Source organism: Seriola dumerili, unplaced genomic scaffold, assembly GCF_002260705.1.
Source record: "Seriola dumerili isolate Sdu_G_001 unplaced genomic scaffold, Sdu_1.0 BDQW01000056.1, whole genome shotgun sequence".
NCBI classification, from domain to species: Eukaryota; Metazoa; Chordata; class Actinopteri; order Carangiformes; family Carangidae; genus Seriola; species Seriola dumerili.
Genome location: NW_019174311.1, coordinates 1,654,579 through 1,669,578, shown reverse-complemented (window position 1 = coordinate 1,669,578; position 15,000 = coordinate 1,654,579). Strand labels below are relative to the sequence as shown.

The 15,000-nt window shown below is 41.1% G+C and overlaps 1 protein-coding gene across 3 annotated transcripts in view; it reads left to right on the top strand.

Annotated features, from left to right (window-relative positions):
- Positions 1–2,549: 2,549 nt before the first annotated feature.
- The window catches only part of LOC111219005 (protein-serine O-palmitoleoyltransferase porcupine-like), a 13,443-nt gene continuing 992 nt past the window's right edge, over positions 2,550–15,000 (top strand). The window contains exons 1-12 of one of the 3 annotated variants that reach the window (XM_022741542.1): positions 2,550–2,831; positions 3,328–3,514; positions 3,850–4,042; positions 5,596–5,639; positions 5,926–6,107; positions 6,185–6,315; positions 8,114–8,239; positions 8,662–8,762; positions 9,248–9,324; positions 11,099–11,162; positions 11,282–11,367; positions 13,679–13,789. In XM_022741542.1, coding sequence (XP_022597263.1) covers positions 3,379–3,514; positions 3,850–4,042; positions 5,596–5,639; positions 5,926–6,107; positions 6,185–6,315; positions 8,114–8,239; positions 8,662–8,762; positions 9,248–9,324; positions 11,099–11,162; positions 11,282–11,367; positions 13,679–13,789 — 1,251 coding nt within the window. In that variant the 5' untranslated portion in view covers positions 2,550–2,831; positions 3,328–3,378. Of the gene's footprint in view, positions 2,832–3,320; positions 3,548–3,849; positions 4,043–5,595; positions 5,640–5,925; positions 6,108–6,184; positions 6,316–8,113; positions 8,240–8,661; positions 8,763–9,247; positions 9,325–11,098; positions 11,163–11,281; positions 11,368–13,678; positions 13,790–15,000 lie in introns of all 3 variants that reach the window. The other 2 variants (XM_022741539.1, XM_022741541.1) reach the window with 2 other exon arrangements.

Sequence of the window (15,000 nt, the reverse complement as noted above, 5' to 3'; positions counted from 1 at the left end):
ATCCATCTATCCATCATCCAGCCATCATCCATCCATCCATCCATCCATCCATTTATCCATTCATCCAATCACCCATCATTCATCCATCTACTATTACATAACTACACAACACCACGTTTCCGTGGTAACAGTTCAGTAGCTTTGTGAGTAGCTCTGTTATAGCTGCAGTAGAAATAAAGGCCATATGACTGGTAGTTGTAATCATGGTAACAGCTGCAGTGCGAGCAGTACAACTACTACACAAACACATCCCTTTGTTTCATGATGATGTCACATCACATGTCATCACATAACAACATCACTTTATTACTGGAGCCAGAGTATAGATCCTGCTGGTCAGATATGACTCTGATATAAGTGACAGTTTTCTAATATTAGGGAACTCAGCTTGATATGGGCCAAGGATCAGATGGCGGGGCTTGACTGGTTCACAGAGAAATTGTTTTGGATTGTTTTTTTTATTTCAATGAACTTCTTTTTGAAGCACATTGCATGGTGTGGCCTCTGTTTGACTAACTGTTACTACTTACCCCAGAAAGTGTTACCTACCCCTGTGGTCGGGTGGATTGTGACAAAGAAACACCATGTATTTGACATTAACTTTCAACATCTGTGATAGTCTTGCAGAAGTTTGAATTGGTGCCATTTCTAGAAAACAAATGTGGATACTTTGTATAAAGGTTGGAAAACTGTAGCTCAAAAATTCTGTGAGTTACTGGTGGTGAAGCAACAAGTGTTACAACCACACCTGCTCTCCCCTATATGATTCTATGACTGTGATTTCTGCTATAGGTTATACTCTGAATTAAAGAAGAATGCCAGTAAAGCTCATGTTCTGTTCCACATTTTGGTTCAAACAACAGAGAACACTAATTTCGGAACGACATCCACATTTCAAAGTTGCAATGGAAGAAGAATAAGTGGAAACGTACAATTGTTTCATTATTTTGTTTGAACACAAGATGTCAAATTATTCTAATATAAGACCACTGACTGGTATTTAATTTTAAGAAATCACTGAAGCATAGAAAATGTTGAAATTTTGGTTATTCAGTCAGCAATTTTGCAAAGCCTCAGATTCACTGCTTGTTAACTGTTTTTTGGAGTGGCAAATTTCAATAAATTACTTCCATTCAACAATATTTTATAGACTACACACTTCATTTTAGAGGTAAATATTGTGCTGCCAGTTTTATATGACAACCATTGATACTTTGCAGATTAATATTTTATATATAGATCTCCTCCTAAAATATGTTTTATAATATGACTATAAATGACGATTAATTGTATGTTTATATAAGAGTATGTATATGAAATAGTTCAAATGAGCTCCACCTGGACCAGCTATGACATTAAAATGCTGTTAACATACAATAATACAATATACTACTGTATATACCATACACTCTGAAGTGGGACAACCTGCATAATGTGGACTTTGTACTTTTACTTGGGTCATATTTTAAATGCAACCATTTTACTTGTAGTTGAGTGTTGCTCTTACTTCAGTGAAGGATGTGATTACTTCCTCAACCAGTGAAAATGTGTCAGTAATGTTGCAAATTTGAACCACTGATGTTCAGTAACCAGTATCTAAGGTGGGTTCTGTGTTGTTACCTGACTTTGGGGCCCTGTATTGCAGATAGTCTGTGAGTCAAAATCCAGGCATGTACTTTATTGTTTTAGTTCAGTTATATTACGCTCACATGGCCCAATAAATAAAATGACCACAAAGTAATTTACATGAGTAACATCTGGAACTTGGATGTTCAACAAGCCCCCTACTAACAGTTTGCAATAGGAACTTGAAGTTTGTTTGCATTTTCAATATATGTAAATATCTTGTTTCTATTCCAGAAACATGACTGGCCTTTTTCAATATCTTTAATTACTGTTGGGAGATTTACCTGAAATGAAGCCCTGATTTTCACATCCCAACTAAACCATTTTAATCATACTATTGAACCATAACTGTCTAGTTGTAGAACATATGATGCACATCAGTATTCATATTGGCAGCACAATCTAATTACATCACATCCTACCACTTAACATAATGTTGCGTAACATGGCAGCATGTTGTAGTGCAGTGGACACACTGAGCAGCACTGAGCAATACAAAACAACATTTCACAAACAATACAGTACAGTAGCCTACATTTTTCAATGATAGTAAACTTAATATTTTCGGGCCTTGTTCTTCAAGTGGTGAAAATTTCTAGCAAGTTAGAGACTGATGAAATGATGTAGACAGAAACAAAATGGAGGATACATGGGAAACATGGGGCATTTAGGGTGCAATCCCCGTTTTGCCCAGTTAATCCCGTTAATCCAGTCTCGGGTTTCCTAATGGGACGGACGTCAGTCAGCCTCTGGTGTTATTACACATTTGTGTCCAGCAGAGGGCGGTAATTCGCAGTTAAACTGGTTTTTCCTCCGCCACAGAAACAAGAGCAGGGGGGGAGAAGAAGAGAAGAAGAAAGGGACAGACAAAGAAGAAGAAAAAGAAAAAGAAGAAGAAGAAAAAGAAGAAGAAGAAGCAGCAGCAGAAGAAGAAGAAAAAGAAGAAGAAGCTGTAGCTGTAGCTGTAGCTGTTTCGCGGTTCATCGTTAAGTTTACAGTCACAGAGGTTTTTATCAGTTCTGGACCTGCCGCCTGCTGATCCACAGACCAGTTTAGCTCCTGAGCTAACTAACTACACGACTTGGTTCGGTGCAGTTCGGTTCGGTTCGGTTCGGTTCAGACAGCAGCTGAACCAGGACCGACAGGCTCCGCCACATCTGTGATTATTTTACAGGGCTAACGTCCGCCCAACAAGACTAGTTTAAGTAAGTTGACGGTAAAGTTAGCAAGCGGCATCTCTGACAGCATCTGAGGTTAAACTGGTTAATTTAGTCCATGTTTCAGAGTTTACAAAGTCCGGAAAGTTAAAGTTAGCTTAAAGTTTCCTACCTGACTAACGTTAGTTAGTTGATATTATATGTCAATAGGTGAGTGTGCTGCTGTAGTCAGGTGAGTGTGTAGAGGCCAGAGACGTTGCTCTTTGGATGATTTGAATTGTGATTGATATTTTTCCTTTTTTCAGTAACACGAGGACATAATCATCCAGTTGATCAATAATCATAATAATACTTAGTTTTATCTAAAGTAACTGGAACAATACACAACAACTTAACTATCACATTGAAGCTAATGTTCTGTAAATCCAGTGTTTCCATGATGCTCTGCACACTCTGCTCAGTGGTGTGTAGGTTTTGACCAGATGGACCTTCACATGTAAAATAATGAATCTGACTTTGTTTGATTGTCATATGTTGATGAAAGGTGTCGTACACTTCAGAAGACTCCCTGTGTTTGTGCGGGTGCAACAGCAGGATGGACATATCCAGCAGACTGGAGGTTTGGCAACAGCTGGCTGAGAACTGTGGTCTCATCACGGTCCAGCAGGGTCTCCAGCAGGTCTGGACTCTACTGCTGCTCTGCCTGATCTGCAGACTCTGCTTTAGACTGGGTGAGCTGGACTACAGTACCTGCATGTCAACAAGTAGGAGCCTTCAAAAGAAGACTTGTCTGCACTGTCTTTGATGTTGACGTAGTTGGAAGAAAATGTGGATGCTGTCTTTACTGACACTTGTAATGTTCCTTATTTTCAACACCACTGTATTCTGATGCTTTTCTGTCTTGTCACTCAAAGTGACAATGAAATGTATTTAGATACATTTATTAAAATTTGTCTATAATCAACCCAAGTCCAACCATATTAATGTTTGGATGCTGTTGGATGCTGCTGGATGCTGCTGGACTTGTGACTATAAATCAAAGTTTTGTCCTGCTTGTGTTCCTCAGGAGGTGTGTCCACCCTGAAGCATGTAGTGTCAGTGTTGGCTGGGATGTACAGCCTCTTCCTGTTCTTTGAGTTGCAGATGCTGTGGGTGCTGTTGTTCAGTGCTCTCTGTTACTTCGTTCTGCTGCTCACTCAACACTCCAGTACCAGAGGCATCTTCCTTTCGGCTGTTATCCTCGTCTACCTCCTTGTTGGGTGAGATATCACTGCAAAAACACATAGGGCCTGATTTACTAAGATCCCAAATAAAGAGCGCTAAATTGCGTGCGCACACGGATAGATTGCGCGTGCTGCCTGTTTGGGGTTTGCGTGTGATTTACTTACATTAACAGTGCAATTGACTACAGGTGCAAAAGTGATTGAGCCCACCCTATTTAAATGAAGATTTTGCGCGAGTTAAGGGTGTTCACCATGGCGAATGCAAACGAGCAGATCCAACGGAAGCGCAAAAGCAAATTTGAAGCCACGGAATTGGAGGTGCTGGTACAAGAGGCAAACAAGCACATTTCTGAGTTTCATAGCAGGCACTGCATGAGTCCTCCTTGTGACTGGATCCATATCAGCTCCTACTTCACGGAGAAGCTCCAAAATGGCATCACCGGATAACCGATATGTCTCGATTATTTTTTCTTCTGCCATTCCAAAAAGAGTGACACGAACAGAAAAGATGCGTTCTCTCCGTTGCCTGTCGTGCCTACGCCGCCTCCTTGCAACAATGACCGCAGCCATCTGTGCGCACGGCTGTGCCAGGTAGCCTAAGACTTGACTTTCAAACGTGCTAAATATAGACGCAAAAATAATCAGCGCAATTAGTTTGAGGTTTGGTAAATCTCATTGCGTGCGCAAAATGATTCTATTTGCATCTACTCCTCCCAATATTTTGCGCGTTCTGGCAGGCACGCCTATATTGCATATTCATGAAGGCAGAAGCGCAAAATGGATAGCGTGTGTTATTTTGCCCGACTGAGAGACGCAACCCTCGGTGCGCCCGGTTGGTAGATCAGCATCAACATGTGTTTTGCGCGTGCTGTCGCGTTTGCGCACGTTTTTACGCACGCAAAGCTTTAGTAAATCAGGCCCTTAGTGTCCTGGAAACTGCAGCTTTCAACAGAAAACAGTCAAAACCAAATGCCTATTGTAGCAGTATGCAAATATTCAAATACAGGCAATTCCCACACTCTGTGCTCCATTGATGCCTTCACATGTGGATTCAAAAATCTGGGACAGTGACCACTGCTATTCATAGTGAATGAGACCTGGTTTAGCAGCTGTGTTGGTGTTTCCTGGCAGTGGATATGTCAGAAAACTACAGAACAGGATTAGGGCCACATGTGAAACAATTTCTTTCTTTTTTTTTTTCTAGAATTCTGATTTTAAACTCAGAATTCTGAGATTAAAGTCAGTATTCTAAAAATAAAATAAAAATATACATACATACATGCATACATACACTCTCATAGTTACTCAGAGTTCCTAATCGGTTCAGTATTTATTTACTGTCCACATCAGATCAGTGATGTCACATCTTGTTTGGTTCATTTCCTGATTTAAATCAGGAACTGTTTGTTGGCATCAAACAGTTTTGAGTCTTTCATCACAATGACAGTCACAGAGATCATGACCAACATACTGCCTGATATTCTTTGTGCTGGCGTTGCACATTGACATTGCTTGTTGAATCACTTATTTGAAACCTTGTAGTTTCTGGTTTTAAGTTGTAATATTATTTTTCTACCTTTTCATTTTAGAGAGTTGCATTTAATTGACATGGTGACCTGGCATAAAATAAGAGGTAAATATTCCATCATATTGTTTGTACTGCTATGGAAGTTTTTCTTTCTTAGTTACTCTCCCTGATTCTGAAGTGTTCTACAGTTTTGCAGTTTTCCACAGCTGCTACTTTATATCTGGGACATGTGCATTTTTTATTAAACTGAATACACATCTACACATGGAGACTCGTGTCATGGGTAGAGTCTGCTTTTTCATACGTGTGTGTGTGTGTGTGTGTGTGTGTGTGTGTGTGTGTGTGTGTGTGTGTGTGTGTGTGTGTGTGTGTGTGTGTGTGTGTGTGTCAGGCTCTCAGATGGTGGTGGCAATGAAGGCCATCTCTCTGGCCTTTGACCTGGACAGAGCAGCAGTGGCAGGCCTGCCCTCCCCAGCTGAGTTCCTGGGCTATGTTCTCTTTGTGGGCACTGTTGTGTTTGGTCCTTGGATCAGCTTCTCCAGTTATAAGAACGCCATTGAAGGCAGAGAACTGGTGAGTACATGATATTTGTGGTTCCCTGTGTCTTCCTGTGTAGTGCTGTGGTGGTAATGAGGTGGTTTGTTTCTCAGAGCTGGATGTGGCTGTGGAGTTCCTCCATCAGCCTCCTGAAGAGTCAGCTCTGTCTGCTGGTCTCCACCTGCATCGCCCCTTACCTCTTCCCTCTGTTCATCCCCATCTATGGAAACACAGTCACAGACAAGTAAGACAATTTTTCATTTCAATTTGCTTCCTGGAACTTAAGAAGTTTTGCCAGTACAACACCTTTCACTGGTTTGAGAACAGACTGTCTGTCTTTCTTCCCCTGCTTCCAAGACACATTTGAAAAAGGTAAGGCTTGTTTTCAGTTAGAAGTGACAGCTTCCTCCTACAGTCTGTTGCGGTGTGTTTACAATGACAGCTGAACAGGAGATCTGCTCCCATCAGTGCTGTGTTCATTCTTCGTTAGTGGTACGATGCTACAGTGATCCAATATCTGGTACTTTGACAAAACATTCTCAGCTCATCTCATAGTTTTTGTTGTCATGGAGATGGTTCAGGTATCATGTTGTGACCTCAGTGTGGAGCATACCAGTGGTTTTGTACAGTGAATTGTTCCTGTTGCAGATGACAGAGCTGCACCATTACAGAGATGAAATGGAGAAATAAACAGCTGTTAAAGCATCAATGAATTATTTACCACAAAAAACACAACTTGATAAAAAATAAACCTTTTCTCTTATTAACATACCTTTACGTTGTATTTATAACCTAGTGTGCCGCCATCTTTGTTTTTGTCACAGTTGACATGAGAACGGTTTGTTTATTAGTACAACAATACCTCAGACCAGTGACGCAGTGGAGGTTGGTACAGTGGAGTTTTAAAGTTCTGACCCATAGACCGAGTCAGAAACACAACTGCATCTGTCCACTTATTTCCACTGTGATCCTAATGAGCCCATAACACAGAGAGCGCTGACTTGTATATTAATTCTACTCATATATGTTTGAATGAATGCATTATTCATGTGAGCATCCAAGGCCAATACAAAGAACCCTCCTCGTCTTCTGCTGTGTCCTTTACTCTCTTCTCCAATAAATATCAGTTGGGATATTCACTGACGCCTCCTAGTAGTGAATATCTAACAACAACCACAGAGACAAACAGAGAACCGGTGATGTCACATCTGGCATCTTCAAAAATGGCAGCGTCCTAGTGGAGAAAAAGTGATTTACTCTTAGTTTTTCAGCAGAGCTAGTTGAATTCCAGGTTTGATTGCAGAAGCATCTTACACACAGTAAAAAGCAAACAAACAACACTCATACTGCTCAGTGTTTCATCTCAACTTTCAGCTGCATTAATAAGCTATGAAAGTCAACAGGAAATCAAGGTAATGATCAGACATGACGATCAAACAATCTGAACTCGACTCTTAGTTGTAATGAACAGGGCTAGTGGGTGAGTAGAGGATCAGACCACAGAACGTCTGAGGAGGAATTGATGCTGAGGTGAACAGAGAAAAGACAAGGAGACAATGACATCATCACATCAACCAGAACACAAGCCTCTGCAGCTGCTGGTGAAGGTGAACCATATGACAGCAGCATGAATGAATGGGACATGTTGAAGCTGCTGTTGTGAAATGTGGAGTCGTCATAGGTGGGACATGTGTTACTCATCCAATACAACTGGATTGTTTCATGGTCTGAAACCAAAGCTAAAGTCCAGCGCCACACTCTGACATGACTGACAGCAGCAGAGGTATTTATCTTGAACATATGAAGCCACTGGTATGGTCCCTCATCTCAGTAGTAACATGACTGTATATGGGCTGTTGTCATGTGACTAAAGTTCCTCTCCATGTGGACTTATTATGTTAATGCAGAAAGTGAGAGTAATCAGATTACTTGGGTGCCTGTCAGTAATGTGAAGCAGAAGAGCACTTAGTTTAGAGATTGTCTCTGTTCAGCTGGAGCTGATTGAAGATAATGGGTGTGTGTTTGTGTGGTGTGTTGAACAGATGGCTGCGTGCCTATGAGAATGCAGTGTCGTTCCACTTCAGTAACTACTTTGTGGGTCACCTCAGTGAAGGCACCAGCATGCTGGCTGGAGCCGGCTTCACTGAAGAGAAGGAACACATCAGATGGTATGTTCAGTCTGGACTGCACCTGTGTTATAATACACCAATGATTATAATAACACATGTACCCAACATGTTTCACTCTTGGCAAATTACATATTTAGTTTTCTGCTTCAGTTGATTCTTCTTTTCCTGGATTAAAAAAAAAAAAACAGATGAAACTGTGCAGAACTGGAAAGCATTGATCTTAAAGGAACAGAAAATGAATGAAAGAATAAAAATGAGTCCAGGTTCAGGAGTTATAGACTCCACACAGTGGAGTTAACTAATCATCAGAAAGCAGTCATCTATAGTCCAATAATCCACCTGCTGCAGAGAGCAGCCTGATGTGTGTTGAGTGTAGAGAGAGGACGTCCTCAGTCCTGTGTCCTAGACTGTCCCTATCAAACATAAAGACAGAGTCTGATCTGTGTGTGTGTTCTGTGCAGGGACCTGAGTGTGGTGAAGCCTCTCAGTGTGGAGATGCCTCGCTCCATGGTGCTGGTGGTCACGTCCTGGAACATCCCCATGTCCCGATGGCTCAAAACCTGTGAGTCTGAGACACAGTCCACAGACCATCTGACTTCACTGGTCCATCCAATACTATCTCTAAAACAACTGGCTGTTGCTAATATGTCCTATTGTGTTTTGATACAACCTACAACCTTCTAGGTGTCAGGGCTGAATGACTCGATCGGTTCTGTGTGTAACTGCTGAGTGGGAGATTTTGAGCTCAGTCCACCAATAGAAACCATGGTGAAGATCAGCTGTTTCAGCTTCTTGAATGTGAAGTGTTTCTATGTCATATATAACAGTAAATCAAATATTTAAGGTCAGACAGAACAAATGCTGTGATGATATCACAATTAATTTTTTGTTTGTACTAAATGTTGAACTGAGAAAATAATCACCATATAACTGGATAATGCCAATAATTAGTCGCAGCCCTGTTGGTCTTTACTGTGTTTGGCTGGTACCATGTTGTGGTAATGTTTATATGTTGTCATAATGTGCTCTGTCCTTCATGTTCTTCAGATGTGTTTAAAAATGCCATGAAACTGGGGACTTTTCCAGCCATCCTGGTGACGTACACAGCCAGCGCCATACTGCATGTCAGTGAGACCACACACTCCTCTGTCCACAGAACTCATCCAGGTTCAGTTTAGTCTGGATTCAGTCATATTTCAGTCACTGCATGTGTGTTAGTTTTACTCCAGCTTCAGTCAACAGTAGGTTAATAACATGTTTCAGTCCAGTTTTCTTCAGTCTCATTCTTCACACATGTTTAATTTTACTGTTGACAAATTTTGAGTTTACAGCTGTTGTGGTTGTTGTCATGTACGGTTACCCGTGGTTGCAGGTGTCACTCTCATCTATGGACTCATCCAGAACCTGATTAACGTGAGAGGAGCAGCTAAATCAATGGATAACATCATAATATTTCTTTAGTGAACATCTCATCCTAGAATTTACTCACTCGCTCTGATAGCAAAAGGAAAGATGGCCAACTGACAGGAACTAATGTTACATTCTCAGCAATTGATAACGTTATGTTAGCTTACCTTTTTAAAAAAAAAAAAAAAAAAAAAAAAAAAAAATGCATGTGATCATAGTTTGCTTCAGCTGTCTAATTCTCAGGAGATGAATCTAGTCCATGGAACAGATATGACTTCAAATCAATGTCACCATTATTTCATTTTTACTTCGATTACAATTAATAATACATTTTATTAATAAGACACCTTACAACACACAGTAAAAGATAAAATGCAAGTACAAGGTATAAAATACAGAATAAATTTGAATAAATATAATTACATTAAAATAAGTATGATGAAATGCTGGTGCTCGAGTTAAACAATTACAATTCTCTCCCTCTCTCCTGTTTAGAGTGATTGTGTCCAAGTGATTAAACTAATTAGTGGTTAGTGGTGTTACCTTTGGTCACTATCCATGTTGCCTTCACCACTGTGCGGTAGTCGTGACTGATAAGAGCCAATCAGGAGGTGAGGCTGGTGTCATGGTTTCCAAAAGTCACAACCCTGGAGTTTTCAAAATAAAATGTGTCCAGCAGCGTTTCCAGAAGTCTCTGTTTTAGAGGCTCTAAAACTCTGAAGTTGTGTGGACAGCAGGAGTAAACGTTTTAGTGTGGATGCAGCCTGAGCCTCAGTGTTTGCTCTCCTGTTGTCCACATCAGCAGTTTCACTTTGAGAGAATGTGGACTAACGTTAGTTTGACTGGGTGGAGCCACGTGACTGAACAGAGGTAGTATTTCTTTAAGGGGACAGTTCATGAACTTGGAGAAGGTATGAACTGAATTAATCGACATGAGCAAGATGAGGTGGCTAAGAGGTAGCTAAGAGGTTGCAAATGTTGCGTTAGTAGTATTCTGGCTAACTGCCCTACGTCAGATAACACAAATGTTACTGAGTGTCAGATACTTCTTCTTAACAAGAAATGAAACCGATCAAACAGCTGCATCAACCTGGAGCTCTACAGTTTTACTGCTCAGCAGCTACAGAGTGTGGTTCCCGAAATTCATGCAGGTTGTTGAATATGTCCATTGGTCAATCTTTGACATCATCACTGTTATTTGTTGATGGAAAACGTCACATTTCCTCATAGTTGACATCTTTTCAGCTTCAGTTGACAAATATTTTTATTGACGAGATGAGCACTGACTTTTTATAACAGCTTTCTGAAAGCACATCACAGACAGTTGTTTTTTTTGTTGGAACTTTCTCTTGGTCTGATGATGATGATAAACTCCAGTCTGTTCAGGTTTAGCATGCAGGCAGATCATCTGTGGATGTGGATCATTCAAAATGAAAGTGGTTCTAGATATCTGTCACTATTTGAACTAAATGTCCTGCTTGTTTTGTTCAGGGTCTGAGTTTTCACCTCGGGGCTGTTCTGCTGTCTCTGGGATTCATCACATATGTTGAACATGGTATGAATAACAATTCTGCTTATACTTTGTAAAGTATTTTAGTGTAGAGCTGCATACACATGAACATGTACTGTAGAGCTACTGTGATAGTGTTTGTGTGTTTTCTTCTTTCTCTCCAGTTCTGAGGAAGAGGCTTGCCTCCATCTTCAGCGCCTGTGTCCTGTCAAGACCCTGTAACTCCGGCTGCAGCCACAAGCACAAGAAGGTAAAACTTCATCTGGAGTTCTAAGCAGAACATACACACATGTTTTAAGATGGTAACCTCCATGAAAGTCTTTGTCTCTGTTAGTAATGCAGTTATGAAAATAACCAGCATCATATTCAGAAGGAGGATCAGTGCTCAGGTACCTGTTGTAGTGTGGTCCATATACTGACACCAACAGTCACATTTCTCCTCATTCTGATGTTTGATGTGAACATTACCTGAAGCGCCTCACCTGGATCTGCTGCTGCCACATGATTAGCTGATTGGACAGTAGCATGATTAAGCCGGTGAACAGGTGTTGTAGTGAAGTGCTCAGTGGGTGTGTATTGATTCAAAGTTACAGAAAACAGTAAGTGTTCCGTATTCTGACTTCTGTCATGTAGCTTCAGGATGTTTGTATTAGCTGCAGTAAATTCATATAGAGACTTGGTCCAGGTGATGAGAGGTCTGTAAAGGTTCTCAGTCTCCAGGTCATGGTTCTACCAGAAGGCCCAATCCCAGTGCCCCCCTCACAGACTTTGTTACCGGTCAGTCCATGAGGTCTCAGGACTGTCCCACTGTCAAACCATTGAGGACACGAGTCTCTCTATCAGACATTTTGAGCCCTTTATTCACACTTTGCACAATTTCACATTTCTTCAGACTTTGCTTGAGGGAATTACCAAAGTTCATAGCGTTGTGACATTAAACACAGGGTTACCAAGGGTCACCCGGTAGCATAAAATACAGTAAACAGTAGCCATAAAACAGAAAAAATTATAAGATAGAAGGAAAAAGGTTAAAAAACAAGCATGAAAGGAGCTAACACTAATGTTAGCATTACAAGAAAAAAGACATGACAGTATAAACCCATGGCCCATATTCACAAAACATCTTAAAGCTAAAAGTAGTTCCTTACTTGCAGACTTAGGAGAAACTCTGGGTGTGTGAGTCCTAACTTTAGGATTCCTCATTTTTTTTGAGCGTAATTCACAAAGCCACTTAGTGCTAAAAGTAGCTCCTAAGTCTGGGAGAAGTTAGAAGTAGTGGAGAGGACTCCAAACTCACTGAGACCAAATCACAAAGAATCATTGTTATGTCCCGTCTACGGGTGGCCAGGACACAACATGAATACCACATCTTCCCCGAGTCCCAAGTAGCCACAAAAAAGAATTATTAAATTTATCAACGGGAGTCTTTATTTTCAACAATGAGCAAATTATAACTTCGGGGTGGACACAGCCCAAAAAACAAAAGAAGTCTACCTGAAAACAAAACGTAACTTGCCTAAAGATAACCCAAAACCAAAATACATCAACAAAGCTCCCTGTCTAACAAAAACAGGAGAAAAGGTGTTCAGAACTAAAAAGGCATTCCAACCCTACTAGCTCTCTCAAATAACAATGCACAACGACGTAGGGCGGTGGTAATGTGTGGCAGGTTGGGATGGGTGAAAGAACTGGCTTTCCCCTCTAGCTGCTCAGTCACACCATCTTGCCCTTTAAATGCTGGTGCCTAGGACAGGAGCCAATCAGCTGCCACCATGAAAGCTGCGCCCCAATCCCCATCTGGTCCCGGCACACATACATTTACATACGTCACGATCATGCCACCTGTCAAAATACAAAGAGAACACATACAACGAAATAATATACGACCACAGTCGTAACAATCATAAAGGGCTGCTGTCACTCCACGTCGCAGTGTTCTGGAAACCTTACACAATTATGAATTTCTAAAAAGATATTACTCAGCAGCTTCATGGTCCGTCTACCCGCTCTGATCAGTGCCATAGATGGAAGGAGGAGGAGTAATTTGTAAACAGGAAAATCACACCATCAACACACAGGTTGTATTGATGCTGCCTGTACAGTTGTAGACATTGTTGCACAGTTTCCAGGATCTACACACGAGTCATGGATCTTATTGGAGAGTGTCCTGATCAGCTGTTTGAAAGGATCATATTCCAGCTGGAATCTTCACACACCTCAACCCACAGCTGGACCACAGCTACAACAGACTGTGGCTAATAGGCTGCCAGTTAGGTTTAGTTAGGTTGTCTAGGACAGGTTAGTTTTTTTTTTTTTTTTTTTTTTTTTTTTTTCCATTGAGAGAATTGATCGAAGTTTTTGTAGTAAAATTAAATTCTCCCAGGTCGACACAATCCTTATCATATAGATGCATTTTGGAGAATGCCCTACTTTTGTAAACAGCACCTAATCCTTTATTATTTAGTTTGTATTAGTTTATTTCTCGTTTTTCTTTTATTATTATCCGATATACTGAAAGTATATCAGGGTTCAAAAGATGTTCTTTGTCTCTTTCTCTATAGGGGTTTTGGGTGGTGGTGCTGAACCTGGTTTTCAGCTTCCTGGCCATCTTCCACCTCACCTACCTGGGCTCTATGTTTGACCCTGGAGTTGATGAACGGGAAGTAGAAGAGGTAAGAAGAAAGGAAGGACGTCGTCTGTCTGTCCCTTTACACAGACTACAACAATTAACACACAGACTACAACAGTTTACACACAGACTGCAACAGTTTACACACAGACTACAACAGTTTACACACAGACTACAACAGACACACAGACTACAACAGTTTACACACAGACTAAAACACACAGACAGACTTGATTGAAATCACACTGACCCACTGGATTTAAGGTAAGGTATTTAAATGTACAAGTTGACCACAGTTGACTGTAAACAGCTGATGCTCAGTGATGCTAAGCTAAATACAGACAGCTGAATGTTGTTGGTCCTGTCCGTCTCAGCCTTTACCACAGGCGTGATACATGAGGACTGAGAGGTGGAAAGGAGCAGACCTTTAAAACAAAGAGCTTTAAATATTAAAATGTCCAGAGCTGCTGAGGCTAACATCATTAAATCAATCAGTGCAGTCTGAGCTGGACGAGGCTTTGGTGACACATTCACAGGAAACACTTGAGTGTTTGCTGAATAAATGAGTAAAACATTAGTGTGACATAAAACATGTGCATACAACCAGCAGTCGTTGCCTTGGTGCCACCACCACTGCAGCCCATCGATGGCTGTGTGCCTCTTCCACCTGGTCGTTCGTAGCTACTGACTCACACAGTGCTGTGAGCATGTGACCCTGAGGCTGCACACACAGATCAGATCATCATCAAGTTTTCAGATAGTTGTAGGTATTTGACGTGGGGTTGTGTGAGGTAGTCATGTATAATCGGTGTGTTACCTGCAGTAGATTCAGTGAGGAGATGCAGCAGGAACACTATCAGTGATCAGCTGCTGTAGGCGGGGCCAGCAGAAAAACATGTATTAGACATTTTTAAAAGACGCCCACCGAAACAATCCAATATCTGCTTAAATGTAGCTTCATGTAGAATATTTTCACCTATTTATCTTCCTGTCAAAACAAAGTACAGTGTAGGTCTTTCTGATTCACTCAGCTGACCTGTGGCTGTGGCATAATTCAGTGCACACTGTAGGTGTGCTTGTGTGTAGGAGTACGGTGATTCAGCAGTTGAAAAAATGTAGTGCCAAAGGAAAGTGCTGTTTTGATGGGAACCTCACATTTAATAACCTGAACTGCCCCTTTGAGAAGCTCAGACCTGAGGTGGAGGACAGATGATCTGATCTTCAGCTCCTGAAGAGTAGTAGAAACTTTCAGCC